We start from the raw sequence: 27,127 nt of genomic DNA on the forward strand, positions 1-27,127 counted from the left end.
TTGCGAGGACGGCCACGAATGCCAGAAGCCAGACTAGACTTTGGGTGATGGACAAGAGGTTACGTCTCTGTTGGAGCAGAGAAAGAGTTTTGAACGGGATCTTTGCTCGGCAGACATAAGCAGGGACCAGACCAGACCAGACCAGACCAGAGGTAGAAGGTATACAACAGTGCAAAGGGTCCGGAATCAGAACAGGGACTGTACCTGAATCCCAAAAGTTGAACAACAAAGACCGAGTGGACCGGAGAAATAACGAAGCTTAAGCGATGTGAAGGGTAGGGTGAGGTCAATCCGAGGTGAGGGTCCGTTCGAAAGTGACAGGATAGGATTCTCTGATACACAAGAATGAAAAGAGACGGCCGTTTTGGGCTGGTGATAGGGCCGGATGGGAGCTTTTTGGGTGGGCTGGCGGCCGTGCGTGTTACGAAAGGCACAAAGCGGATGGAGACCCTCTGGGAGAGGGGGGGGGTGTTTTGGTGGAGGAGGAGGCTAGAGGAAAGGTCGAGGTGACGAACCGGGATGTGTCCTGGGAAGGATGAAGTGGCGTATCAGAGTGGAAGAGGCGGGACTGAAAGGGACGAATAGATTGTAGCAGCCAGGTATCGAAAGGTTAGGGAAATGAGGCGGACTCGAGCGAGATGGGGAGAGAGAGGGTGTAGGAGGAGAGGAGGAGGACAGACATTGGACGGCTCGTTGGATGGTATTCCTGCTCTTGCTGTTGAGGCCAGCTAACTAAACAATTTTAGTCGGTCTAGAAAGGGCCAGCTATGCTAGACATGCTTTACATTGAAAGAAAAGAAAACGGTGGCTCAGCAGGGAGTGGTTTGAGAGGAGCAGCGTCGTCAGTTTCCCAAAGCGACATTAGTAGCCACAGTCCGGGAGGGACAGACAAAGTTACAAGAATGGAGTCTTGCCGTGTTGGGTAAGGTAGACCGGTGAGCAGCAGCATGAGAAGCTGGAGCCCGGGAGCAGGAGCAGTAACAGGGAGCCGGGGAGCAGGGGAGCAGGGGAGCAGGGGAGCAGGGGAGCTACCCAGGAGGGTCAGCAGCAGGGTGCAAGGAGTAGGTAAGGTGCAAGGTGCAAGGCCCGGGATAGTACCCAGTATGGGCCCTCAAGGCTCTATCTGTCTGGGTATTAGTGACGTGAAAGGCGAGAAAAGACAGCGAGAACGAGTACAGGAAAAGAAGGAAAGACGCAGATGCAGACGCAGATGCACGCAGGGATCTGTTGCCGCTGTCTGTACCACCGCAGCGCAGCTTGTAGTAGTCCGTGTGCCAGAAGTCCGGATTCCAACAACGGGCCAGTGGTCACGCCTCGTATAGAGCTCGCCCTCTTTACGTAGCATCAAAGGCTACCAAGGCTTCCCACCAGCACAACTCTCGTTGAATGGGTACGTACTGCCGTATTTTATCAAGTCTCCAAATCATCCTCGTACATGCCGCAGCAGTCTCCTCCACCAACCATCTGTGGCCCACGCCGCCACAATTGTCATCCGCCACCCATTCTCTCTTCCCCTTCATCTCAGATCGGTCTCCATTCCGTTCTCAGATCGGACTCCTGCTTCGAGAAGCCTCTTTGCTTTTCCGTCGAAGTTGCTGTTTCGGCTCGCGGCAAGCCTGATTTCTACCTACAGTACAAGTACTCTCTCTAATCTTTAGCCACGGCCTGCTTACCGGAGTCGGACACCAAAAGAGAAGGAATAATGGCATTTAATCGACAGAACTCCGCTCACATACGCCGCAACCGTCCCTCGCAGACATGACTCTGTGCTGAATGACACCGACAACTGCTGATCGTCGTACAATTGCGTCTTTGCCTCGTGGCAATGCCACCCCCTTGCCGCCCCCCTGTCACGGCGGCGTCGATTGTCGGCTGTCGACACCGACTGTGCAGCAACGCTGAACCCTGTAGCAATGCGCTCCAGGAGCAACGAATAATAAGGAATTTCCAGATGAGGGCTTCTCGCAGTTGTGTGGGTTCTGGAGAGCCTAGGAATCCATCGGGGAAATCGCCTACGGTGTTAGGGCGGCTGTGGTAAAGACACCCATCACGCCCATCTTCATGCCCGCCATACCTTGCAAAGGGAGGATCTCCATCCCTAGAGAGTCCGGTGGGAGCTCAACAGGACCCCCCAACGGACCCCCAATGCAGGTGCCATGCTGCGTACTGTACCTAATTCTGCCCGTACGAAGGCTAGGTACGCGAGGGTCTTTTGGACGCCCGTCATGATCACCCAGGCACTTCTAGTCACACCTACTTACCTACCTACTTGGTAGGTCCTAAGTATTTGGTCCTACCTACTTAGCCGTTGGAGGAATGGGGGGGCTAGTGGGCTCCCCACCAGCCCACAAGAGCTGCCATCCCTGCGCCTGGGGGGGCCCAAGACCACGTTGCCGAGGCGCTGCCGCAGCCCACAAACGTGCTCGTCGCATGGCGTCCATGGACGAACATGACTCCCCTGGCAGCCACGCGCTCTTCCATGTCGATCATCACTTTGCCCACTTTGACGTCTTGGTCCCTGGTTTCGATATTCAAGTGGCTCTCCGAATTGTTCTTTCGGACTCACCTCATGAATAACAATATCTGCCATAACTGTCCCTTGAAGTATCTCAGGAGAGCACAGCACAACTCTGTCCCCATACAGTAGAGTGGTCACTTCGGGCCGTGACAAATGCATGCAACAACAATAATAATCAGCACTTGATTTGCTTGCTTGTGTCGCTAGTTGTGGAGATGGCTTTGCTGACTGGGGCCATCAGGCGAGTGATTCTATCACCCGTAACAGGCTTCAATGACGAGTATTCACCCTGACACCGCCTACCCTCCTAAGAAGCACAGTGCCAAAGCGGTAATTACTTCGTCCTTGCTGGGCTACGCTTTGACAGCAAACTTTTTTTGTTGCCCGCGGCTTCTTGGCTTTCTCTCACACTAAAGGTCGCTTGATGGGCAGCATTTCCAGCAAGAGCCATCGCAATCAAAACAGAGGGTCTTGGAATTCTCCAGGAGCCACAAATGCGAAACGCTGGCGGCGAGTGAGCTCTGATCGGCAAATGCACCTGCCCCAGACCACGATAAAAGCCGCGACAAAGAGCCCTACCTACCTACATACCTGCGGAGTACATAGCATCTTGGCCGCAGGTCAGGGAGCCTGGTAAACCCCATGTTCACTGAGCATTTGCGTTGCTGAGGCCGAGTCAAGTTCAAGTCGGAGCGTTTCCCTGACGCCCCAGGGACAATTCCAGTTCGCAGACCAATAGCACTAATACTAGAGCCATGGGTTGCAGGCAAAAGGCCCTGAAATGCCATGGAAACTGGTTGCTTCGGGCGAGCGAGCACAACCCAACAACCGGAAAAAGCATGGCCTGGATGCAGGCCTCCTGCATTCCCGCCTCGCTTCAGCATAAATCGGGGGGCCAGCATACACACCACTACCGTGAAGCAGAAATTCTCCGACGGCACTCACCAGCTGAGATGACATACTCAAAAAGAGCTTGTGACGCCGTCGCTTCTTGCAAATGACCTTTGTCAGCCATGGTCAAAACGCGAAGTGGTGTGATAGTTTCCCTGGCTAGCAAGGTGGCCCATCGCTTCATTCCCTGTTCCTTTTTGCGGTTGCTTTAAGTAGTCGGTCCAAGCATCGGCTCCTACGACCACCAACGCCAGTTCGCATTCTGTTCCTGTCCACTGCAACGCTGCCTCGTATTTGGGCAGCACAACACTCGAGAGTTTTGCCCAACCAGGAACACAGAAGTGCCAAACTTTTGACGGCTTCCGGATCCCTTGGAAACTTTTCTGTAACTGGGGGCAGGAGATGGAGGACGTCATGGGTGCATGCACCAAAGCAGCTAACAGCCACCAACCTCGCAATCTAAACTCCCGTAACCGCGAACGCTTTTGAGAACCAAGATCATTTCGGTCAAGCCCGGAGCTTCCAGCCAAGCCGACGCGGCTCGAGGACCCTCAGTTGGCGTCATGAGCCGTCGCTGACAGGCCCGATTTGGGCTGAATCCACCCCAGCTTAGGCCGGATGCGTGCTGGGCTGGCCTCCGCCATGTCCCAAACCAGTTGAGGATCGCCTAGTCCTTTCAATTTCTCCAAGCGAACAGAACCACTTCGAGCATTCCTGGCGCCCGCAGCATTCGCGAATAACAACGGGCGTCCTCCACCGCGGATGGTCTGAGCGTCGACTTACCCAGTAGTATGCTCCTGGTAGCGAGGCCATCGCTTAGGACTACTCAGACTGTCCACAAATGATCAGCACAAAAGTGATAAGTAGGGAACAAGAAACCCAATCCTGAGCGGCGACCTCCGCTGCCCACTCCTTAGGATTGCATGAGCCACAGTTCACAAATTCCGCCCTTTTTTTTTTATCTTTTTTTAAAGGGCTGGCGAAATCTCTCCCTGCATTTGCTTGAATTCGCCTTCAATAATGGTAGCTGACTATTAAGAAGCCGCCATGTGTTCGACCTCTGCGGGTGCCTCTTCGGACCTCCGTCTTTTGCCGATTCGGACAGTGGACGGGAGAGCGATCATCGCCTGCCCGAGTCAAGTCAGACCAAGCAAAGCCACAAGCATTTCCCTGTTCAAAAAACATGCCAAAACAGACCACCCGCAAAAGGCAACAGATCGTCCTCGCTGGCATGTTATTTACTCTATGACTGATCCTAGAGGTCATGGTACAGACGATCTGCGCTTCAAACTCCGGTGCCGCGTGCTTTGACGTACTTTGGGTCGGCCACCGTTTGACGGATCCAATCCCAGCTGGACTGGGCTCTTGCCCGTTGAACTTGTCATACCAAAAAGAGAACCTTGATACTCTTCACCCATGTGCTACCTAAGTAGCTCTAAATTCTGATCGCCGCACGAGGCCACAGGGGTTTCAGCACGCGATGTTTCCAAGCGAGGTGTGATCGACAGTGCCGTCTTCACCCCTATTTGAACGCTTGTTCGTCGAAAATGGGCATCGATCGTCCTCTTTGGTCAGCTAACCGATAACTGGGGCAGATTTCCATGCTTTTTCAGGCATGTGAGTGAAAGCACTTCAACACAAATGTTGCCTCACCAGCAGACTGCCAGACATAGCCCGTCCGTCCTCGCTTCACCTGCCACTGCCCACTCTAATCACAATTTTCGTCATGCTCGCCAACGCGGTACTGAACCAAGTACTCTGCAGCGTAGCTGTCCTACACGTCAACTACACAGGCGAAGCAGGATCACATTTGCCCCTTCTGCTGCTACGTATGACAAAGGCGGCGTAGCACGCAAAGGGCTTTTCGATCCGTGTGGAGCTGATGGAGATGATCGTTCTTGCATGGGTAGAGCTTCAGTGCTGTGTGTGCAGAAGAAGCTGCTGGACTCTTTTTCTTTCGAAGCGAACCTGCTGTTGCTTCTTGGCAAGAGAGAATGCTTCCGCCACGGGTTTCGTACCCTTGGTTGCTCGCATGCAAATGGCTGGAGCGTCAAGCCACAGATCAATTTCCAAGGTGCCTAATACGAGGTACTGCAGGACGTGCCGACCCAGTAATCAGTAAAATCAAGCCACTGACTTCACCACTTTCGAACACACTGCAAAGGACCATTGGACCCCTGATGAATGCTTCCGGACTTTTTGTTTTCCGCGCCTCAAAGCAGGACAACAACGGAGGCCACCTATTCGGGCTGCAAGACCTCCAGATTGGGGCATTCTCCCGCATTGGCTTATTATATGCCATCCAATCCGAGTCCGAGCCTGTCGCCTTCAAGGCCCAAATGCGAATTCCGGAGCTGAGGACGAAACAGAAGCTGGAAGTCCTCCATACACAGGGCTACGAGGATGGCAACAGATTGCTTATGTGCGGAAGGAGCTGGCGGGCATTGTGCGCGTCTCTCACACCTTCGTAAGTGCGAACCAAATACCGAGAACTCGGTACAGCTCCCCAGACACGCAAATCAAGCCCCATTGATTTGGGTTGTCCCTGCTCAGCATACACCCATCTCACATCTAGGGGATCATCCTCTTCAATTCACGAACAAAATCACTTCATGTGGGTTTGATCGCCGGGCATTTGATGGGATCTGCACTCCGCTTCTCGCTTGCTCGCATTTCACCAGGCTCTGTCGATCAGTCGCACGTTTCTGCCGAAGTTGACGGGTGGAAGACCGCCAATAGTGCCCAATTGGAGAAGCCACGCTACGTAAACCATCAACTTCGAACCCAACCTCAGTCCACGGCGCAGCATTTGCGTCCTTTGGCACACATCTGGCGCAGCCATGGGTATTGAAGCGAGATGGAGGGTCGGACCCAAGATTTGTTGCTCCAATCTCTGAAGCGAGGTAAGCAGCACCGACAATTCCATGAATTTCATTGCCCATGTATCAAACATTCGAAAGGAACTGCTCCATATGACTTACCCAAACATTTGAATTCCAACATCCTAAACGGGTGCTTTGCTGTGGCAATACAAGCACAAAAGTTTCACAACAATGGTGCCGCTTACCGTCGTCAGTGGCTCTTAGAACAGCTCACTTTCCGCAGTCACGAAATGCGGCTGTGGTCAGCACTGAAACTTGGATGGAACTTTGTTGGTCTTGGATCAAATTGAGTCAACCTATTGGTTTGAAGGGGTCTCTCTCAGTATTGCCTCTAAACCTCCATGCCTCGAGAAGAGAAAAAAATGTTATACTCTGGGGCACGTACCTCGTAGTTCTAGTTCTGATGCTAACGACGCAGATATCACTTCGTATGGTTTACAAGGAGTAGGTCACTTCCACCCCTCGACCGGTTTGATGCTCTCGGCGCAAAAATTTGTATATTTGGGCCGATGCTTTCTCATCGCTCGAAAATTCAGGAAACAGGTGAGAATGATCTCTGGCATTGTGGGCTATCTATCCTTCTTCCTATCGGTGTCAAGGTAGACAGACACTGTTTCTGTCGACCATGATGGCAATTGGCTATAAATATGACGGTCGATATGGATATCTCTTTCCGACAAACGACTGAGGAACTTTTTCGTCTACGGAGGGGATTATGAGCTTTTTTACCTGTTTGAGGGCGGTCATTGCTATGGCACCTTTTCGTCTCATGTCCTACCAGATGTGGTGGCTCCTTTCCTGCATTCTCCATGTGTGTGCCCTTCCCTCTCTCTGATTGCAGGGAATATAGGAAAAGACATCAATGATGATGGAGGAAACAAAACACAGGAGTTGGAAGAGAGAGAGAGAGAGAGAGAGAGAGAGGAGGGAAAAGGGGGTGGCTCTCGAGTTCATTGCTCTGTTTTCATTCACTCGCAGCCTCCTTCCCTCTTGAGCCTTCTTTACTCTTCTCTTGTTAACGGAGCACGTACATAAATGCATGCATGTGTATACCCACGTACGGACCTACATCCATACATGCCTTCTCAGCTTCCGGACATGGATCTGGAGGCTGGCCGTGTAGGGTGCAGTGTGAATGGAAGAGTGTGATAGAAATTCGGAAACCGCAATATGACAGAGCCGACCAGGGGGGACCAAAAGCAATTATCGACGACGAACACTAAAATTCAGACTTCCTTTTCCTTGTGGTTCGCTGTCTCCTCTCACCATGACATGGTATTAGAAATATGCCGACATCTCGGTCTCGGTCCGATCTTCGCCTGTACAGAATATACCAAGATACACGTTCCATATCTATGTTCATTTTTTTTCGTCTACCTCTGCCCGTCTGACCCATCCATGCATGAGGCATCCTCATCGTGCCTTTATTCTCCCGTGATGAATCTTCCACTCGGCCCTCGCAATCCGCATAAAGAGATCCTCGTCCTGAATGGGGATCCAGCTGGTCAGAACCTTCATGGCATTTTCGAAATCCGAATCTAGAAGGATGTCCCGCATGCCATCGATCAGGGCCGCAGAGGCGGCGTGGAGGACGTCCAAGGTTGTTCCAAACAAAGCCCCTTCAGCGTCGGCTTGACATCTGTCTTTCGACGACGACGTACCACGGCTTGGAGGAACCGCGGGTGAGTCTGTGGCCGTGACATCGTCGCCCAGCAACATGAACACATCCCATACCCTCAATTGTGCCGGAAACGGGATTGCATAGTTGAACAATGTGAGATACCACCTCGTTCCATACGCGGTGGGCCCGATATTCAGTGCCTCCAATTTTCTGGCTACTTCCCCTTGATCCAACCATCCCTTTTCAAAATCATCCAACGCGGCCATCAACCCACCAAAGCCGGATTTGTACAACTCCCCTAGACCGCGCAGTTCCCACATACGCACAAGCATCACAAAGGCTTTTTCTTCGTCATAGTATGCCAGTAACGTGACCGCAAGCGCCGCCATACCTTGAACATATCCGGTTGAAGGAATATGCAGCGACATAGCATGAAGAACGCGGAACAACAGACGTTGGCCGCCCCGATATCTTCTCCTGAACATGATGTGTGAAGATATCGTCCGCGGCACGTCCAAGTCGATCTGGACGTCATCCGGACTCGCTTGATCCTGGTAAGAATGAAATAAAGAGATCAGGTCGGCATCACTGGCACAATTTTTCCGCCTCGAAGCGGATGCGCTGAGAAAACTGTGCCATGCCGTTGCGCGCCACTTGTCAGGGATACCCTTCCAAGTTCGCTCGATGAGTTTTGGATTTGTTGTCTCGAAAGTGTATTCGCTTTCGGAACCGGCGCCCACGAGGGGGAGACCGCTTTGGGGGTCCTTTGAGGGAGTCTTCGCCTTTGCCATCCGCCGCCATTTTGCCTCACGTTCGAGCTCTTTCCGCCGTGCTCGCGCATTGTCGATGTGCACATGTCCGTTTTCGACCACCGATTGCGCCGAGGTTGGGAGTGTAAGCATGTCCATTGCCGAGTCCATTAGACGACGGTTTTTGGAACCTGGTAGTGGTATTCTGCTAGAAGCGTTTCGACGCTGCGGGCGCGCATAGGCGCTTTGGGAACTCACGGGCCGAGGTGGAGTGTTTTCTGGGCTAGCCTGTTTGCTCTGCAATGACCGCATAGATCCATGTGCGCTGCTGGGTGTCCGGCGGATAGTGTTTTTCCTCCGTGGCGTCTCACTGGCGAGCTGTAAACTTGTTGATACTCGGGTCAGCCGCTGCGATTTGGACTCGTCGACGCCGTCAACAGAGGTGGTCGAGGCTTTGGCCATGATAAAGCCGTAGCGGTCCACATCTGCGTTATCGATATCTTTCCAGTCTTCTAAACCGCCGGCAAGCTCGTTCTCCTCGCGCTCGGGGACCATATATGAATGAGAGGCCGAGGTGGCCATGCTTGGCTGCCTCGAGTTGTTGGCATCTTCGTAAATATCTGTAGTGGAAGTAGCGCGCGAAAGGGATGGATTGCCGGCACTGCGATTATCGGCGACCAATGTCGACTGCCATCGAGCTCCCATGCGCGCTGCCAGATTGACGTTGGACTCTGTGTCATATTGACCGTCCGTGCCTGCAGCGTAGAATGCGCGGACCTTTTCAGACAAGAGTTCTTCATCGGCGGAAAGGGTCTTGGTTGAAGGGCGGCCATTCGGAGTCCTTGCCACGGCTGTGGGCGCAGATTGCCCGTCGCCAGCAGTCGCCTCTGGCACACGGGGCTCTACATTCACTTTTCTTTCTTCATCCATGATCGGAGCAAGATTGGGGGAACTCTTGCGGTTGGACTGATTGACCCTCCTCCCATCAATGAGCATGCTCCCCCTCTTGGAGAACTCAATGCTGGTCGTGGGAAGAAGCTCTTCTCCGAATCCGGTTGTAGGAAGGTTGATATCCAAGGATAGACCATGGGCTTCTGAAGATGTATCCTGTGTGCCTTTGCCTGTCTCTTTGAAGGATGCAGCCGAACTCGACCGTGACTGTCCCAGTGATAACCATCTCCCGCTCTCTGTGGTGCTGATGTTGCTGCTGCGGTCCGCAAAAGACTCCCGAGTGAAGGCAGTCTCGTTGACGCGAATCTGAGGAATGCTCAGAGTGCCCGAGGTTAGGCTGGATATTGTGGGCGTTCTTGTATTGAGGCTCAGCGTGGTGCTCGTCTGACTCTCTCGCACGGAGATTGAGCACGCAAGTTGGGAGCGCGGTCCGTCTCCATCTTGCGGCGATGCCGACGCGTGCGGGCTGTATCTCTTATTGGAGGAGGTGGACGCGCTGTCCCCTGTCAGCGGAGAACACAGTGGCTTGTCTGGCTCCAAGTCTGCAATTCGATGTAACGATGAGACTGAGCGGGTGACGGGGATGGGAGGCTTGGACGCTCGAGTTTCGCTGTAAGGCAGTCCTTGAAGGCTGTAGTTGAAGCCGGACGGGGACGGAGTCGCAGAGGCAGACTTGTAGTCGCCCATCACTTCACTTGACCTGCTGCCTTCCTCGCCCGGCGTGCTCTTGGGGGTAGTTATCCTTGCACGCCTGAACTCAAACTGAAGGGGTCGTGTGGGCTGCGGCGGGTGGCTGCTGGTGAGGCATAGGCTGGTGAGGCATAGGCTGGTAGGCTTAGGCGGGTAGGCTGGTAGGCTGATAGGCTCCGGGGGCGTGAGGAGGATCGCAGGGTAAGTCGCCGAGTAATAGGCAGTCAGCACTCAGCACTCAGCACTCAGCAGCCAGTTTGTTCCTCTTCTTCGTCCGTCTGCTGAGTCGCAAACGCAGGTCGAGGCGCAGAGTAAAAATATTTTTGATGCTCCTTTTTCGAACGTTGGCCCGCCAGTGGAAAAAAGGAGATAGTCGACGTCATGATCGAGTCAAGCGAAGCGAACTTGACCAAGTTGAAGTTGCCATCGTCCCCTATTCTGCCCTGGTGGGCGAGGTGGGTTGCGGGAGATTTCGCTTGCAGACTTGTCCATCTTAACGGTAATATTGCAGACAACGGCGGCGCACGAACGAAATCCATTTTCCAGAAGACGAGGCAAATTGCAGATATGGACTGGACGCGCAGTCGCACGTTACACGACCAGCGGGGAAAGCCAGACGCATTGACAGAAGCACATTCTCGTCTACCATTGGAACTGTGCAACCATCTCACAGCAGGGATTCACATTTTGACACGCCTTATCGCAACACGCTACCATGTTGGCTATTGGGCTGCTATCCCTGTTGCTCAATCAGCCTAGCCTGCTGTCGACACAGGCTTGTTCATATTATGCATCTCTCTGCACCAGATCCTCAGCAATCCGAGGATCTCTCACCCCTCTTCTGCACAGAGACAGCAGAGTGTTCTTCCCTTTGCCAGACCGCCGACGAGGCCAGGGTGGACCAATGTGAGGTGAGAGGAAGATGGTGGTGGTATGCCGAGTGAGTGTGATATTGTGGAATGAGCACCCGCGACGAACTGGCCTCATCTCACTTCAAACTCGCCTCCTTGCGATCTGATTTCTTTCCTCCATCGAGTCCTGCATGCCTTTCCAAGTCTCGAGGATCCTTGTTGCGCTTTCTTTCCTTCCCCCTGGAATAGAACCTCCTCATACCTGTCAAAGGAGCTACCAACTTGGGTTGCCAGGTTCTACTGGCTGTCCTCTCCAGTCCACGGAATGAGGAAACCAATTTGACAGTTCCTTCACATGTGTGATTTCAAGGCTTACTTTGCGGCGTAATGAAACAGACAACGATTTTCAGGGACCCGGCCATATTCAACATTGTTGCCCTTATAGGGCAAGTAAGATCGGACGACGTCTCTGTTGGAATTCTTCCAGTTTCTTGGTCTTCCATACTCCTGATATTAATGCCTGGTTGGGCGTACTGTACTTCGTACCGAGTAGAGCCCAACTGACCGGAAAGAGACGTGCAAGGAACGAGGGCAATAGATTGGGCGGAAAGGTGGATTAGAGGCTATATTGGAAAGGAATCGATACGGTTCTATACACTGGATCATCGCTGTCGCCGGGCCTCCTTATCTTTCCCTTAACCTGTGTCAATGCCTACGGCATCCTACAGGGTTCGTCAAGTGAGACCGAGTATCTGAGACGCCGCAGAACTCAAGCTCATGTGGCGCCTATTATTGAGGTGATCCGAAGAGTGTGATCCGATACAAATGCTCTGTACAGATCTTATGCCTCAACCCAAGTACTTGCTAGATAGACATTTCTCCACAGAACTTCACCGGCGAGGCTGTGTATCTCGCAAGGCTCGGCATGCGCCAATGAGAGCGGTGGCTTATCTTATCACCATGTGACATGAATTCTCCGCAAAACATTTTTTTGGGCCACAGTGTGGAATTCAACTTTTACAATCATTTCATGCCTCTCAATGTTTTCAATATGGGTGTAGAGGACGATACTGGATCACTGCTGTCTGCTTTGACTGCTGCCCTTCAGTCTGCAGCATGGGCATTCCCAGAGACGGAACAGCAACTGCTACCCCCCGCCGAAGGCATCTCGCTCCTTGACACCAAGAATGACCTCCTCCTCTCCTACATCCAAAGCCTCGCCATCCTGGTCGTTATCAAGCTGCGCAGTGGCTATGCGGAAGAACCGTCGACGGACTTAGTGTCTGAAGTTGTAAAACATCTTGTCGACTTGCGGGTCTATCTCGAAAGGGGAGTTCGCCCACTGGAAAGCAAATTGAAATACCAGATCGACAAAGTTGTGCGGGCCGCCGAAGAAGCTGAGCGCAGAGCTGCTAGAAGGACCGCAGTGGACCAAGGGGCAAAGAAGCAGCCTGCAAGCAAGACACCCCAGGGAAATGTCAATTTGTCAAACGAGTTCGAATCTGGCTCGGAAGAATCAGCGGAAGATGATGTCCTCGAAAACAGTTACACTGAAGGCGATATGTCGGTGGGACCAAGGCCTGCTGCGCTCCTACGGAACATGGCTGCGCAGAAGAAGGAAGACCGATCTGTCAAGCCACGATCAGCACCCAACGGCGCATATAAACCTCCACGTATAACACCAACTGCAATGCCGGAGCCGGTTTCACATCGCGACCGCGACCCCCCCACAAGGAAGCGCAGGTCACAACTTCTGGACGAATATATTGACGAGGAATTTTCCACAGCGCCACTCGCACAACCCTCGATTGGCTCCAATAGTACCATTGTCAAACATGGCCGTGGGGCTATGTCGGCAAAGGAACGTGAAAAGGAGCGCGAAAGGACCGAATACGAAGAACGAAATTTCGTCCGATTGCCTGCAGAGAGTAAGGCTGAGAGAAGGAAAGCGAGGCTACGAGGCGAAATGGACAAGAGAGACCTATTCGGTGGTGAAGATTGGACAGGCTTGGGTGGACTGGGAGACCGAATTCACAGGAGCGTTGCAGGCAGGGCGAGGGGGGAAGGATCTAGTGTGCTGGAGCGAAGACAGAAGAGAAGAAGGGAGACGCAGGACGGCCCCAGAGGGGATGGTGGTGGTATGGGCATCGGTGAGAGTTTTGAAAAGAAAAGGAGAATTATGGAGCAGAGGGCGGACAAGAAGGCGACGAGGAGGAGATGAGAAGAGGGCGCATCTCGTTGTTGCCTTTCAATCTGTCAACCTGCTTCGGTGCTGGCAACCCCTCATTCTGCGATTAGAGGTGTGGTCCTCAATCGACTTCTCAGGACTGACGGCGATCAAACCTTGGTGCAATCACCAATGGTTCAGCTTCTCACGCAACGGCTTACGAGAGAGCTTCTTTGCGCGTCGGCGAGATTATTCTCCTCGCAACCTCTATCGCCTTTGGATATTTTGCGACCGCAACGCCAGGCAAACATCCAGAAGGGAGAGGCTCAGGTCTATCAAAACGAAGCGCATCATCGAGCATATCGCGTATGCTGAATGCCCTGCGTGACGCGGCCGCCTTTTCCGTCTCACTTGTGTACGTCGTTCCCGACTCGTCACCACACCTGTGAGCCTGGCGCCCTATCCGTTGATCGCTGCCCGGAATGATTTGTGAGAGAAAGGGCGACGTCGAAATCAACCGACCTTGACGGTAGACCATGAAACTGGTCCCACCTTTGAAGCTACCGTCTTATGACACGGCGTACATACGCAGCTCAGTCCTGTTGCGCAGTAAGTCTTTCGTGCTCCTTCACGAACCACACGACAGCGTGAAGGAAGATACGGGGGAAGCTGAGAAAATGCTCTTCAGTAATCAACCAATGTGACGTACCAGAAGAACAGGAAAAGACAGAGGCCTGCCTCCCCCACCGACGCACTCGCCTACTACTTCGCTGAGGATTATTCCAAGACGCAGCCAACGCCCATACCAGAAGTACGAAGGAGTCAGAATGGCTCATACTCAGGGTTTATCGTCCCGCTCCCTCCCTGATGCCTGCCCTACTTCCTTCTCCCTTGTGTGCCAGAGGGGCCAAAGGAATAAGTAATCACGTCTTTCCGGCTATGGTACGGCAATATGTACTATGTACCTAGACTTAGAGTATGTATGTACCTAGAGCATACCTGGAGCAAATCCTACATACGTAATTATTAGCCTTGTCCATCTCCATGTCCATCACAATCTCAATCTCTCCATCTTCACAGCTGGAAGCAAGCAAGCATGCACCACAAAATCCAAAACGGGAAATGCTGGAGCCAAGGCGAGCCAGCAAGCAAGCAAGCAAGCAAGCGAGTACCTGAGTAACCAAGGGTGACCTACTTACTTACATATGTAGCCATGTAGCTATCAAACAAGACGGATCTCATGAACGAAGCGGCCTAAGTACAGTATATCCCGTGGGGCCCCTCCTCCCTCCCTCCACTGCTGACACAAGATCGGCGCCTCTCCTCTCTGGGTTGTTGCCCTCAGAGCCACGGCCACAGCAAGTCTCGCTCGCTGACACAGCGACCCCCGCCTGATTCGCCAGCCTTGCGTTGCAATATTGATTACCTCCTCCTACGTCGCTCGCCCGCTCGGTGGCCGGCTGGCTCGTACAAGAGCGGCCAAGGTATGTAGGAGGGCGGGGCGCGCGCACAGCGAAGTTGAGTAATCATCATCGATCGTCAACTTTCGTCAACCCCCTGCTCCGAATGCGAATCTGAAATCGAAATCCCGGGTCTGGCAAACGTTATGCTGGCGATGTTGGACGGGACACCTGGCCGGCTAGGGACAAGTAGTATCCTGCTGTCGTGTCACGACTCCCAGCAAGGACCAGGGTTGAGTGCTCGTACGGGTTGTGATCCAAGTTGGGACAGCCGAGACGTGCATGTGGCGGACAAAGGTCCACGTTTGCGCACAATGCTTCCAAGGGCGTACATTACTATGTAGGTATCCTCCAAGCCTCAGTCAGATCCGAAGCATGAGTAGCAAGCTCAAGTATATAAAGCGTGCTTTCCTCTCTCCCTCCCTCCTGCCTCTCTTGCAGATACCAAGTCTGTGTCCAAATCCACGGGCAACGATACCAATAAAGCCTCCTGAGCTCTTCTGTTGGTAAAGACACATCCCGATCCCTTCTTCTCTTGTACAGTCAGGCGTTCATTCCATTACCATGCCTCTGTGGCGGATCTTTTCCCACCCATCCACCTTCTCCTCTTCCCAGAGGGAGGGCATCTCCAAGGCCATCACTGATCTCTTCGTCTCCTACGGTCTCCCGCCCTTCTACGTCGTTGTCCTATTCATCGATGTGGACGAGAAGGGTTGTTTCGTGGGAGGCGAGTCGAAGAAGAATTTTGTGAGAATAGCGGTCGAGCAGATTGCTAGAGTCATGATGGGGCCGGAGACGGAGTGGGGGAAGGCCAGGAGAAAAGCCTGGATGGATCGAATCAATGGGGTAGGCATCCTTTTCCCTCTGTGCTCGTCTTTTTCAACTTTTTGAGTGGACGCCTCTCAATCTGCTCACATCTTGCTGGGAGTTGTTTCAACTTCGATTCGGTTTCTTCGGAGTTCCGGCTGATGACAATCCTGTCTAGGTCCTGAAACCGTACATCATCGACAGGACGGAGCTGGAGTGGGAACTGCACATCTATGAGACGCCTCGTGATCTCTGGAGAACCCAGGGTTTAGATCCTCCGCCGCCATTCTCGGAGGAGGAGAAGATGTGGGCTGAGAAGAACAAGGCTATCGCATATGAAGTCGAGAAGTCTTGACACCGACACTGTCATGTGGCCATCGCGGAGGTATCGAGAGGGCCGCCTTGAGGAAGATATACAGTGCACCAAATTTTTTTTTCACACGAGTTTTGGAGCAAAATACCACAACGCTGCAAGTCCGGAAAGAATAGTCACGCCGGCCAGTTGTTGAGCCAACTGCGGTTTTTCTGAGATCTTCATTCTTCCAACTGTTTCCCTCTGCTTCGACAGGACCCTTCTTGTAGTGCCATTGCTCTCGCTCGTCCTTTGCTGCAAAACATTAGACATCTGTGTCTTGTTGCTCTCCTGGGCGGCGGCGAATGTCTCATATTCCTGTACTAGTCGCTTGAGACCTTCGATGTCGTCTTTCAGGCTTTCAACACCTGATTTGGTTGCCTGAATCTCAACGCTCTGGACATTTCCAAAGAAATCGACGACCCTTCGACTCCTTCCCGCCTGCTCTCCACCCGGAAACAAGTCCCATCTGACGCCAGGATTCGAATGGATCTTCTGCACATCGTAGCTGTCGAACAGATCCCCTAGCGTCTTATCCGACGTCGGCCCCGTGACCTGCGTCTCTAGAAACTCCAAAACATAATACGTCCATCGGTCAATGACGGCCACGCCAACGTCATTATCCGCGTGGTGGGAATACGAGCTCTCGTCTTCTTCCGAGGACCCCGTCGCGATGATCCCCGGAGCGTAGAATTGTCGATAGAGCGTATTTGCCTGACACGTGTCGATCATGAACAACATTTCGTTGTATCTCTTCTTCTCTCTCATCTGGGAAAACGCGTCGGCCAGATCCCAGCTCGAAATCTCCTCGCTGTCTTGAAACTTCAAAAACTCGCTGCCGCCATGGCCCGTCATGTATATCAGGATGTTGCTGCCCTCGTCTGTTTGTAGTCTCTTGCTTGCGGGAACACTCTCCTCCCAACGATCGGTCAACAGGCGGATAAAGTTCTCCACCGTGACTTCGTAGCCGCGGTAGTCGACCTCGACGTTCTCGCCATACAGGTCCATGCGTCTGTCCGCGTTGGAGTAGACGGTTCCGGAGAAGGCATTTCTTGGGTTGCAGGCCATATCGTCGGGCAGGAGGAGAAGGATCTGAGAATCAGGGATGCCGAGCCGTTTGACGGTGCGGTAGAGAGAGAGCGTGTTGGCAAGATGCCGGTAATTGAACCAAAAGCGAGAGGTAGAGACCAGGACAGCCCAGTTAGAGGTTTGAGCGGCACAGGCGACCGCGACAAGGGTGAAGAACACCCATAGCGAATGTGTTGGCGTCATCATGTCGAGGGGATCAGAGGATTGCAAATATCTTTCACCAGGACAGTGTTGGAGGAGGATAATGCAACGATTTCATCCTTCGTCCCCTTCCTTCCTTTCTTCCGGAAGTACAGAGTAAAAACACGGTGAGTAGGTGAGTATTGTAACACTGGTTGACAAGGAGTTGGTAAGCACCACGAAGCAGTTGGAGTGCAGCCAGGAGGGCGGCGTTCGGAAAATCTCCTTTCCGTAACGACCCCTGAAATGCACCACAACACGGCACGTACCGAGTGATCTTCAGGCGGACCCCACTATTCACTACCATCGCGTTCTCTAAAGAAAAGGAAATGTTACAAAGTGCCGAGGAACATAAGAATGACCATGGTTGTCTGGTAGCTCACATGGCGGCCTCGTAGTCTGCACTTCACCGCCACGACTCGACTGTGTCAGCCACCCCTGGTGGTCAGCCACTACTCGGCTTTGATGTACGGTAGAAGCCTTAGGTAAGTCAATGCTTTGATAGAGAGCGAGGGACGAATGCAGAGTATGTGTTCTGTGAATTTGGTCGTGTCTAAGAAGGATCTCTCCCTATGAGAATATGAAGCTTTCCCTACGAGACTGAGAGTTTCGTGCTGGAAACTTTCAGGTGAGGGATGATATCGTAAAGCCTGTTAGAAGATTCAAGAATACATCCTACTATCCTCAAAATTCGTCTACTTGGCCGTCACTCGAAGTGTCTTACTGACGCTTGCGCCCAGACGTCTCCAGCTTGTCGCTTCTGTTCCCAACCTCGCACGCACATTTCGGCCCCTTGACATATTCCTTCTTGCCTGAAGATGTTTGCTTCTGGTCATAAGGGAGTCCGAGCTCGCGCCATGAAGCCTTTCTTGATCTATTATTTGGACCTTTGTAGTTGGTTTCGAGCAAAAGAGTTTTCTTTGAAGAACTTTGCAGAAGTGCTCAAAGTTTTGGAACCGCACATTCGGTGGTGCCCTATCCGTCGATGAACAGTCGCATCGTCAGAGGAGCCGGCATGACTGCCTCCGCTTATTTCATAACTGTCCCGGCTTCTGTTGTGCCTGGTTTCAAACCGATGCATGTCGATGACAAAGTCTTTCAGCGTTAGAACGAGGATTCCTACCACAAAACTAGACGCAGGACGCTCGAAGAAAGCTGCCCAGCGGTGCGCCACGGTACCGGTCTCACTGGGAGATCATCATCGCTCGAGCACTCGCGGACAGTGCAGTTGTGGAATCCTACATTCACGTTGATATCAAGGGTCGACAGGGCGAGCTGGGCGTCAGCGCGAAAGAAGTGGAATCGTCCTATTTGACAAAGAAAGATGCCTGTCTTCCGGTGTCTGTAAAGTTCCATGTCCATTTCCACGTGTATATTGAGATGGGTCAAGTTTTTGAATGCCCCTGTGAATGCGCCGAATGCAATATTTCTAGCAAGTCGCTTCTTGGGAACGTCGACGATCTTCGACCCTTCTGGGGCGATCATGACCCACTTGTCAGCAGGGTCTCGGTCACCAACTTCAATGGGACGGGGAAACGCTCGGAACGTCTGCATGGGCAACGCATCTCGCAAACCCTCGAAAGTGATACTGTAGTTGCTCACTGTCAGGGTGAAGACACGCCTCGCGCGTAATGTCCGGACATGGGTGTTGAATTGTCTGCACTTGGCCGCGAAAGTAGGAAGGCCATTGCTTGATCCATTTTAGGTGCCAGTGGACGCGGTTATTAGTGGAAAGCCAAGTGCATCGTCGTTGTTGCTGCCCAGTCTGACCCCCTGACTGTGAATACGATAGTGCTCCATGAATTTTGTGGTATCCGCCTCATTTCCGGCCAAGCCTTCGAACTGTTCCAGGCCCTCGAGCCTCGTAGGGGTTAATTGTCACGTCCATCTCATCGGTTTTGAACGGCGTTGGCTCGGTGTGACCGGGAACGAGATCACTGCAGATGCGATCAAGAATTTCATATGGCTACCCCGTGAGTTTTCTGGGAGGACCACCCTGTGGTTTGGCCGACTCGGGCTCCATGACAGCTGATTGATCTGATTCAGTCATCTAGCATCGCTGAACGAGAGGTGAATTGAAAGGGGACTCGAGACAGGTTAGAGAGATGCCATGGGGTGAGGTAGGAGTTCTGCGCGCTTTCCAGGGCGGACGGTTGCAGAGAGGGTTCTGTCACTAGACGTCCTGACAAGTGAGAAGTCTTTTTGTATGATATTTGAGGTGATGAGAGAGTGATGGACCAAGACAAAGAAAGCAGTCAAGTCTCGCTCACCTTTCACTAAAAGAACACGGTCACGGTCACGGTCACGGTCACGATCATGGCAACCTCCTGCCGTGAGTTACCGTGTACACTCTGAAGATGCCGTAGCGTTGAAAGGGACAGACGTCAGAGGATGGGGAGGGTTGTAGTGATGGTTGAAGTGATGATTGAAGTGAAATTTAAGCTGTGCGAGAGTTGTTGGTGAAGGAGGAATGAGCGGCACCGACAAACAATTCACTTGGCGGAAATGAGTCGACAGCCAGTCAAGCTGCCACATGAAGTCAAGTAAAAGAAAGACTTTTTGTTCTGCAAACCAGGGTATCTGAGGTAATGTCAACAAGCAGGTGAGGATGGCTCACGCAATGCTATATCTTTTCATACAGGGTGCTGGGCTCCTCTCTTTCATGTCAGAAGCGCCCGCTAAAATAACAGTTGAGCTGGAAGAAAGGTCATGATCGCAAGCCAATAATCCCCCATGGCGTCGGGCTAGAATATACTGTTCATTAAGACCTCTCGCGGACGATCAAATCTCGCTCCTTGCGATCCACTGCCAGGAGAAATCGTCGCTAATAGCGAGCCTGGAACCCCAAATGTCGAGGAGGCGTGCCTTGGATGGTAACACTGATCCGGCTCCTCTCATTGCCGTCGATTTCAAGAGGAGAGGGCGGTTTGGACGGAGCGTGGATTTCAAATACTTGGGTCCTAGGGGCGTTCCTGTCACCTGGGCCTCTCCCTTCGAAAGCTTTGGTGTCCAATTCGTATCGTGGAGGAAGGTCACCTGTGTTGCCACTAGCCAGTCGTGTGAGCCGTCGGTGGCGTCTCGTTCGAATATACAGGGCCACGACCAGAGCCCCTCCGAGGACAAGGGCCCCAATGCCGATGCCAATCCCTGCCCCTGCAGCAGTACTGAGGCCGCCAGACCCCTTGTCCGAAGATGAAGCAGGGGTCGAGAGAGGCTGCTGTCCGGTGGTATTGGGGTTGAGAGGACTTGATTTCAAACGTCAGTCATCATGTCTGTAGAGATGGACCAGGGTTTGATGTAGCTCACCTGTCAAGTATCTGCAACACACCATTCGAAGTGAGATAGTCTCTCGTCTTAATGAGAGACGTGTCAACGTAGACCTGGCCGTCAACCTCGGTCATAGTCGCAGAAATTCCGTCCAGCGTCGGAATCTTGGTGTTGTTCTTGAACGCCGACGAGTAATAGACCGTTCCCTGAGAGATGCTGTACTCCAAGATGGACAGGAGATCGGTTTGCGAGAGACCGTCCCATCCTGTAAACCCGGCCGAGAATTGAGACGAGTTGGGCGCGAAGATGGTGAGATCCGAAAGCGAATTCACGATCTAGATATCACCATCAGCCTATACAGGCACTTGACAGAGGCCAATAACTCCTCCGGGAAACGGGGGGCTCACATTGACTGTTGGAGAACTGGGACTGAGAAAGCCTCCTATGCTCATCAACGCCACAAGATCCGTCAACCCAGTCTTTGTGACGGTTGCTGGAAACGAAATGGGGATTGTGAGCACTGTGTCTATAATGTGAATGAGACCTCCCAGGTAGAAAATGTCCTTCGTCGATCAGCATTGCCGTCGCACTGACATTGTAAATGGAATGAAACCTACAGCCTCAACCACATGAGACTCTGCCTTTACCCCGCTCACGATAGTGGGTAGATTGTTCAATGCCGTTAATTCCACTACTTGCCCGCCTGTGACATTGGTATAATTGGGATTGGTCAGGAGGGTTGGCGCAAACAGCGGTTGTAGGCCAAATGAGGCGGATGGATGTGTTCCACGGGCGATATGGTATTCTAGCAGTGCCCGGACTGCGTCGGTATTGTTGGCCAAATCTGGATTCTCATTGCCGAGGGCAGCAAGGGCTTGGTCATTTGGAATGAGGACTGCGAGGAACTTAGTATTGGTCGCAAGCAACGGGACTTTGTTTGTCAAACCACTGAAGGTCCCCTGGTTCAAAGTATTGACCAGATCTGTAAACTGCTCTAAGAGCCCAATAAAGGTAGAAATCCCAGTTTGTTGTTTCAAGATGGTGAGAACATCTTGGTCCGCTGCCAAACCACAGGAAGCAAAGCTGAGAGTGGCAAATGTGATCCTAGACAGCTTCATCATGTATGTTTGCAGAGCATTGGGCAGAGGTCAAGAGACATGACTGTACGCCGACGAGATGGATATATTACGTGGGCTCGAATGATGATGGAGACCTTTGTTATTTGGCGGGCACACGAATCCCACAGGCTCCACGAGGGAGCTCCATCGCGAGTGGTGTTGCTGGTGCGACTCTTGAGACGCGGTCTTCAGGCTTCAGGAGACAGTGAGACGCAAGACAATACTTGCATGGTTGGGACAGCGGGAGATACTCGGTACCAAAGAGGGAGAACATGGGTATGGTGTCCGCTTACCCTGTACAGACCTTGTCGTGGTGGGGACCAGAAAAGAGGGCCCTTAGACGAACCTGCCTCCGGAAAGAGCATGCCGATGTGATAGATAGTGGAGAAATGGGGCCAAGAGGCAGGGATCTGGATAAACAAGACTTGCCGTGAGGAAGCACTCATGCAGGAGTTGCTCACTGGTGACGCGGAGGGATGGTTGTTGAGGCCATGTTGTGAGATAATCCCTGGCAAACACGCCCCAAAACGTCCTTCCTAGCAGTGTTTCAGCTTGTGAGCTAGTTTCTTTTCCTGCAAGGGACCATCGATGGTGTCGACAGAAGACTGGAGGATTTCTCGCCGGCGCAGCGCCGTGCAGCTCAGTGGCGCCCAAGCAGCCGTTGGAACGCCTAACGACAAGCCAAACCAAGCCAAAGCTAAGCCCAAATCATGAAGTAGAGTGAAGTCTACTAAGGACTTTGACGAACCGCCGAATCCTTCCCTCGTATGTATGGAGCTCATCGTGCCGAACGCGGTGCCTCAGTGCAATGCGTTCGTCTGCAACATGCAGCGAGCACGACACTTGGCAAGGCGTCTTGCCGGAAGGAAGGAAAGAAATGATCAAAAGGGGAGGGAATACTTAGCTTGCCCAGCCGATGCGAATGTGCTAGGCAGGAGAAATCTCCCTTTTCCATCAGGATTTTCGCCGAACGCTCAGCGACCTTCCTCGCTCGGTTTCTTGTCTCACTTCCTTTCAATTTTGGCGAGAGCGCGCAATTTCGCGGTCGACGATATTAGTTCTGTTGGTGAACAAGATAATAGCTGACAAAGATGATAAATGAGATGATCATGGATTCTGTTGTTCTCGGTATACCTATGTATGAGTATGGTTGACTTGAGCGCCGTACCTTGTCTACCCATGGCAAGCCAACCGTCGCTGATCACCCTGGGAGTGACAACTCCTTTGCGGAACTTTGCCCCTTTGGTGCCTCCGTGCAGAGCTCGAGGAGTACTGGGTACAAGAAGCTTGCAGGACAGGTACATAGATCGAGGCTTGTGTGAAATAGAACGTGGCCTTTCTCGTTCGGTACCTGTGCCGAATACGAAGGGCATACCAAGTATGTAGTTAGTAAGGTTTGTCCTGCAGCCTTGCTATGATGGGCGGAGCCAGTTTTTCTTCCTGGATGGAGAAGTTTCCCCTTTGGGGCGTGTCCGTGCTGAATACCCGTTTTGCGAACGTTCAGCCTTGCCAGCGTCACACGCCTTCATCTTCTCTCCCAATCATTCTCCTCCCCCCTGGGAACCATATCTCCAAGGAGAGAAGCGATATAAATAGCGTCTAAACACGGAACGTCTTAGTCTACTCCCTCTATGACGACCGTCTTCATCACCCTGATTCTGTTCAGTCTCGCAATCTCGTCACTGATCTCCATCATCTACAAACCACCAAAATGGCTAATCTGTTGGCTTCAAGCCCGCTACCCCAGCATCCTATTCTACGTCCCAACTGATAAAAAGATGGTGGCCCTGACCATCGACGATGGGCCTTCTCCTCACACTCTAGAAATCCAGCGAGTCCTCAAGGCGCACGGTGTCAAGGCCACATTCTTCGTGATCGGGTCACATATCCCCGGCCGCGAGGAGATCCTGAGAGAATTGGTCATGGACGGTCATGAACTGGCAAACCACGCCATGCATGATGAACCGTCCGTACGCATCCCGCCTGAAGAACTCGCGCGACAGATCCAAGCCGTGGCGAGACAGATCGAAGACATCTACGCGTCGGCACTGGATCTGGATCTTCCATCTGTTGTGAAGCCGCCCAGGTATTTCCGTCCTGGGAGCGGCTTCTTCAACGCAGCAATGTTCTCCCTCCTGGAACAACCGTATCTAAAGTACAAGCTCGTCCTAGGAAGCATTTATCCCTGGGACGCGCAGATTCCATGGGCCAAGTTGAATGCCTGGCATATTCTTGGTAGCATGACACCAGGCGCGACCATCGTCATTCATGATAGAAAGTGGACGGCGCCTATGTTGAGGGTTGTCTTGTCAGAGCTGAGGAGACGAGGCTGGAGTGTGGGGACTGTGACGGACCTCCTGGGCCAGTCGATGGAGGCTATCTAGGGTTAGACGAGATGGTGAGGAGCATCGTCGGTGGACATATTACCGTTGACCAAGTGAAAGAATATGCTACATTCAAGGGGCAGTAATGATGTTTCTTTCGCAACCTGAACAGATTGTATCCATCAGACGCCGAGTATGTTATGTATGTATCTTGTTCCGACCCGCGTCGCCATGCAGCGAGAAATTGAACAAAGACACGATGGGCATACAAACGCATCTGGGCATCAAGTGTTCCATTTCACGCCCAGAAAGCCCTTTCACCCGAATTCATCAGCTTTCATCCTTAGTCCACAGTCGTAACATGAGCCATCAAACTTCGCACATCTTCCAACGAAAAACGATGCCCAAACACAAAGTACACCCTGCTTGCTCTCAATGTACTCTCTCAACGGCCACCATCATCTTAATCATCCGAATATCCATCTCCATCCCCATCTCCTTCCGATCCAGCTCACACAGAGACTAGATCAACGTCCAACAACAGCCTTCAGACTCAGACCCTCCAGAAACCCGGCGAGATCCTCCTTCTTCACCTCTACTAGGCAGTGATCAAAGGAATCAATCCTGACCCGCGCGTTCGTCTCCCCGACAACCTCTTGAAAAGCAATACCAAACCGATTGTGGCCATATCCTCGCTTGCGTCTCCTCTCTTGTTCTGCTTCGTCTTCTTGGTCGTCGTCCGACTCGGAATCAGGCTCTGATTCAGATTCTGTGTCTTCCTCCTCGGCATCAGAGTCGTCGCCCAATAATTCCCTTTGTGCCTTTCGGGCGGCGCGTTTCTCCTCTCTGATCTTCCTCTTCTTCTCCCTTTGTTCCTCTCTCCTTTTCCGTCGTTCCTCCTTCTCCTTCCTTGTTTCGATATCCTCTCCGCCACCAACTCCTCCACCGGTGCCCACAACAATGTACGTCCCTCTCGCCTCATCCAATGCTGCAAGAACCAATGGTGTTGGCGGTTCTCTGCCACTTTTATCTCTCTCACTCACCGCAATCGCTTCACCGACCCACAACGCTAACTTTACTAACGCTCCGGGACTGTTCGCAAAAAGGGCCAGATCTGGTCCTTCTTTGACGACGCCCATACGAAAAGCACGTAAATGGCGGATCTGGTGTTTCATCAGCAAGGAAGAGCCGGTGCGAAGGATTGAGCGCAGAAGATGCTGCGCTGCCGGGATGGCCGTGAGGAGATGTGTGGGATGGTTTGGCGCGAGGGCATCATAAGCGGCGAAGAAGCGTGGGAGCAGTGTTTCCGAGCGCTCGGGAATGTCATCAGAGGTGCTTGTTTGTTGTGAGGAAGTTGCATATGACGTCGAAGAGGAGGACATTGTCGAGACAGTTGACATGTTATTTATGCCGACGTCAAGTATTGCTCCCAGTATGACACCCACGTCGACGGCCGAGAGTTGGGCTTTCCAGCCCCAGGAGCGGATGAAGCCCCATCCTTCTTGTTCGTACGCTGCTCGCCCTGACCCAGAAGGGACAAGGCCGTCGAGGCCATAGACGCCAGCATACTTCAGAAGGCGGTCACGGAGCGTTTTCTTGAGATCCATGTCCATGTGTGTGTAAGTCTGTTTGCATTGAGTCAAAGACACCCCCATCTTGGCAAGGAGTTTGTGCAGTCGCTTGACACCGGATTCGTTCCAGATATGCAATCGAGAGGCAAGATAAGGGGAATGCATCATGCTGTCATATAGAGACCAATGCCTTAGAAGAAGAAATCGCGGATCCGGTGTCAGTCGGATGGAGGTGTCGCTGGGTGAACTTGAGCCGCCAGTACCGGGTGATATTGCAGGTGACTGATCGGCTGGTGGGGGATTCAGACGTCTGACCTCGTCGCGGAGTAGAGCATATGTTTGGGAAGACCGCGTTGTCCGCCATCCTCTGTGCTGCTCATGTGGGAGGGCCATTTCTCTTGAAACATCTGTCCCAAGACCGGTCGATGTGTGGCCAGACAACTCGAGCGAGGTGACGCCAATGATAGCAAGCCACAGGATGTCATTGTCTTCGCGCCCCAGGTCTGACGCCAGAGAATACGCCAGAGTGGAGACTGGCTCAGAGTAGGAAGTACCTAAACTGCTGTATTGCCTGAGCACCGATTCATGTTCCTCCCGTAACTTTCGTAGTCGTCTGCGTAGCTGTATTGCTGTCTGTGGTTTGGGTGACTGTGGTTTGGACGCTGGTGACACTGGTTGAGAGGAAGAAGGACTTCGGCTTCGCGGGGACCCAATAGAGGATCCTGAGTTGCTCCTCCGTCGTTGACGCGGTCTTTCTTCGTCTCCTTCGCTGTCTTCACCTTCCTTATCGCGATCGGACCAGGACTTCCGTTTTCTGGATGACGAGCTGTCTTGAGCTCCTTCCTCTTCTTCCCTTTCATCATCACCATCGCTTTCATCTTGATCGACCTGAGGCATTTCTGCCAGCGCACAGTACGCGTTTCTCTCTGTTTCTAGGTCGCCAGCAATGTCTCCATCATCAAAGACTATTATGCCACCCTTGCCGGACTTATAGGATTTTTGGATGCATCCTTTCTCCACTCCCCGAGCGCGTGGTCTCGCTTCGTTGATGATGTCGCCCAAAGGTGCTTCAATTGGTTGCCCGCCAAAGACATTGTCCAGATTGTACGGTCTTCTTGCATCCAGCACCCACACTTCGACTCCGCACATTGTCTCACTCGACTCTTCGCCCTCTAAACCTAGAAGAGCCCCTAGGTCAACTAGTCCTCCGACACCGAGACAGATGACGAGGCCACCACTACCGCCCTCTGTAGTTTTCATGGGCCGCACCAGTTCTTCGCCGGCCTTGGACAGGTCTGCATATCCCGAGACCGGCTGTATCTTGTGAGGGATGTAGTCGCGCTTGAGCAGCGCTGTTATGATGCGGCACGCGCATAATGAATCAGGTTCGAGAGCAACCAGAAGCAGGACGGGAGGAGAGAGCGGATGGTAAGAGCGGATGAGGTTTGTATAGAGGTGTGAGATCAACGGGCGCGGGAGGTACATGACGGGATTGGAGTCGCGAGTAATTCTGGTGGTTGTTTGACCGTGGTGTTGCAGGGCATTACGATGAAGAATTAGCAGCACATTATAAAGAGGGTCGTCTCTGGGAAGTGTATCGCGTCAAGGGGTGCCCTAATTCTGTCGTCCGTGTGTGTCT

General features: G+C 52.6%; 7 protein-coding genes across 7 annotated transcripts; 3 read left to right on the forward strand and 4 right to left on the reverse strand.

Moving 5' to 3' along the window:
- Positions 1-7,704: 7,704 nt before the first annotated feature.
- Positions 7,705-10,299, reverse strand: A1O5_09024 (uncharacterized protein; the record flags this gene model as incomplete). Its single annotated transcript, XM_007749604.1, has 1 exon — positions 7,705-10,299. One exon carries the CDS (start codon positions 10,297-10,299, stop codon positions 7,705-7,707), a length of 2,595 nt encoding a protein of 864 aa, XP_007747794.1.
- A 1,905-nt stretch (positions 10,300-12,204) lies between these two features.
- On the forward strand, positions 12,205-13,374 carry A1O5_09025 (uncharacterized protein; the record flags this gene model as incomplete). Its single annotated transcript, XM_007749605.1, has 1 exon — positions 12,205-13,374. One exon carries the CDS (start codon positions 12,205-12,207, stop codon positions 13,372-13,374), a length of 1,170 nt encoding a protein of 389 aa, XP_007747795.1.
- Positions 13,375-15,344: 1,970 nt separating this feature from the next.
- On the forward strand, positions 15,345-15,942 carry A1O5_09026 (uncharacterized protein; the record flags this gene model as incomplete). Its single annotated transcript, XM_007749606.1, has 2 exons — positions 15,345-15,626; positions 15,766-15,942. The coding sequence occupies 2 exons, from the start codon at positions 15,345-15,347 to the stop codon at positions 15,940-15,942; spliced, it is 459 nt and encodes a 152-aa protein (XP_007747796.1).
- An 81-nt stretch (positions 15,943-16,023) lies between these two features.
- A1O5_09027 (uncharacterized protein) lies at positions 16,024-17,214 on the reverse strand (the record flags this gene model as incomplete). The annotated part of the gene is made up of 1 exon (XM_007749607.1): positions 16,024-17,214. One exon carries the CDS (start codon positions 17,212-17,214, stop codon positions 16,024-16,026), a length of 1,191 nt encoding a protein of 396 aa, XP_007747797.1.
- A 2,818-nt stretch (positions 17,215-20,032) lies between these two features.
- On the reverse strand, positions 20,033-21,593 carry A1O5_09028 (uncharacterized protein; the record flags this gene model as incomplete). Its single annotated transcript, XM_007749608.1, has 4 exons — positions 20,033-20,453; positions 20,515-20,810; positions 20,883-21,038; positions 21,093-21,593. The coding sequence occupies 4 exons, from the start codon at positions 21,591-21,593 to the stop codon at positions 20,033-20,035; spliced, it is 1,374 nt and encodes a 457-aa protein (XP_007747798.1).
- A 1,631-nt stretch (positions 21,594-23,224) lies between these two features.
- On the forward strand, positions 23,225-23,977 carry A1O5_09029 (uncharacterized protein; the record flags this gene model as incomplete). The annotated part of the gene is made up of 1 exon (XM_007749609.1): positions 23,225-23,977. The coding sequence occupies one exon, from the start codon at positions 23,225-23,227 to the stop codon at positions 23,975-23,977; it is 753 nt and encodes a 250-aa protein (XP_007747799.1).
- A 467-nt stretch (positions 23,978-24,444) lies between these two features.
- Positions 24,445-26,973, reverse strand: A1O5_09030 (cell division control protein 45; the record flags this gene model as incomplete). The annotated part of the gene is made up of 1 exon (XM_007749610.1): positions 24,445-26,973. One exon carries the CDS (start codon positions 26,971-26,973, stop codon positions 24,445-24,447), a length of 2,529 nt encoding a protein of 842 aa, XP_007747800.1.
- Between the last annotated feature and the right edge of the window lie 154 nt (positions 26,974-27,127).

The sequence above is a fragment of the Cladophialophora psammophila genome (assembly GCF_000585535.1).
Source record: "Cladophialophora psammophila CBS 110553 chromosome Unknown aczJe-supercont1.15, whole genome shotgun sequence".
Classification (NCBI taxonomy): Eukaryota; Fungi; Ascomycota; class Eurotiomycetes; order Chaetothyriales; family Herpotrichiellaceae; genus Cladophialophora; species Cladophialophora psammophila.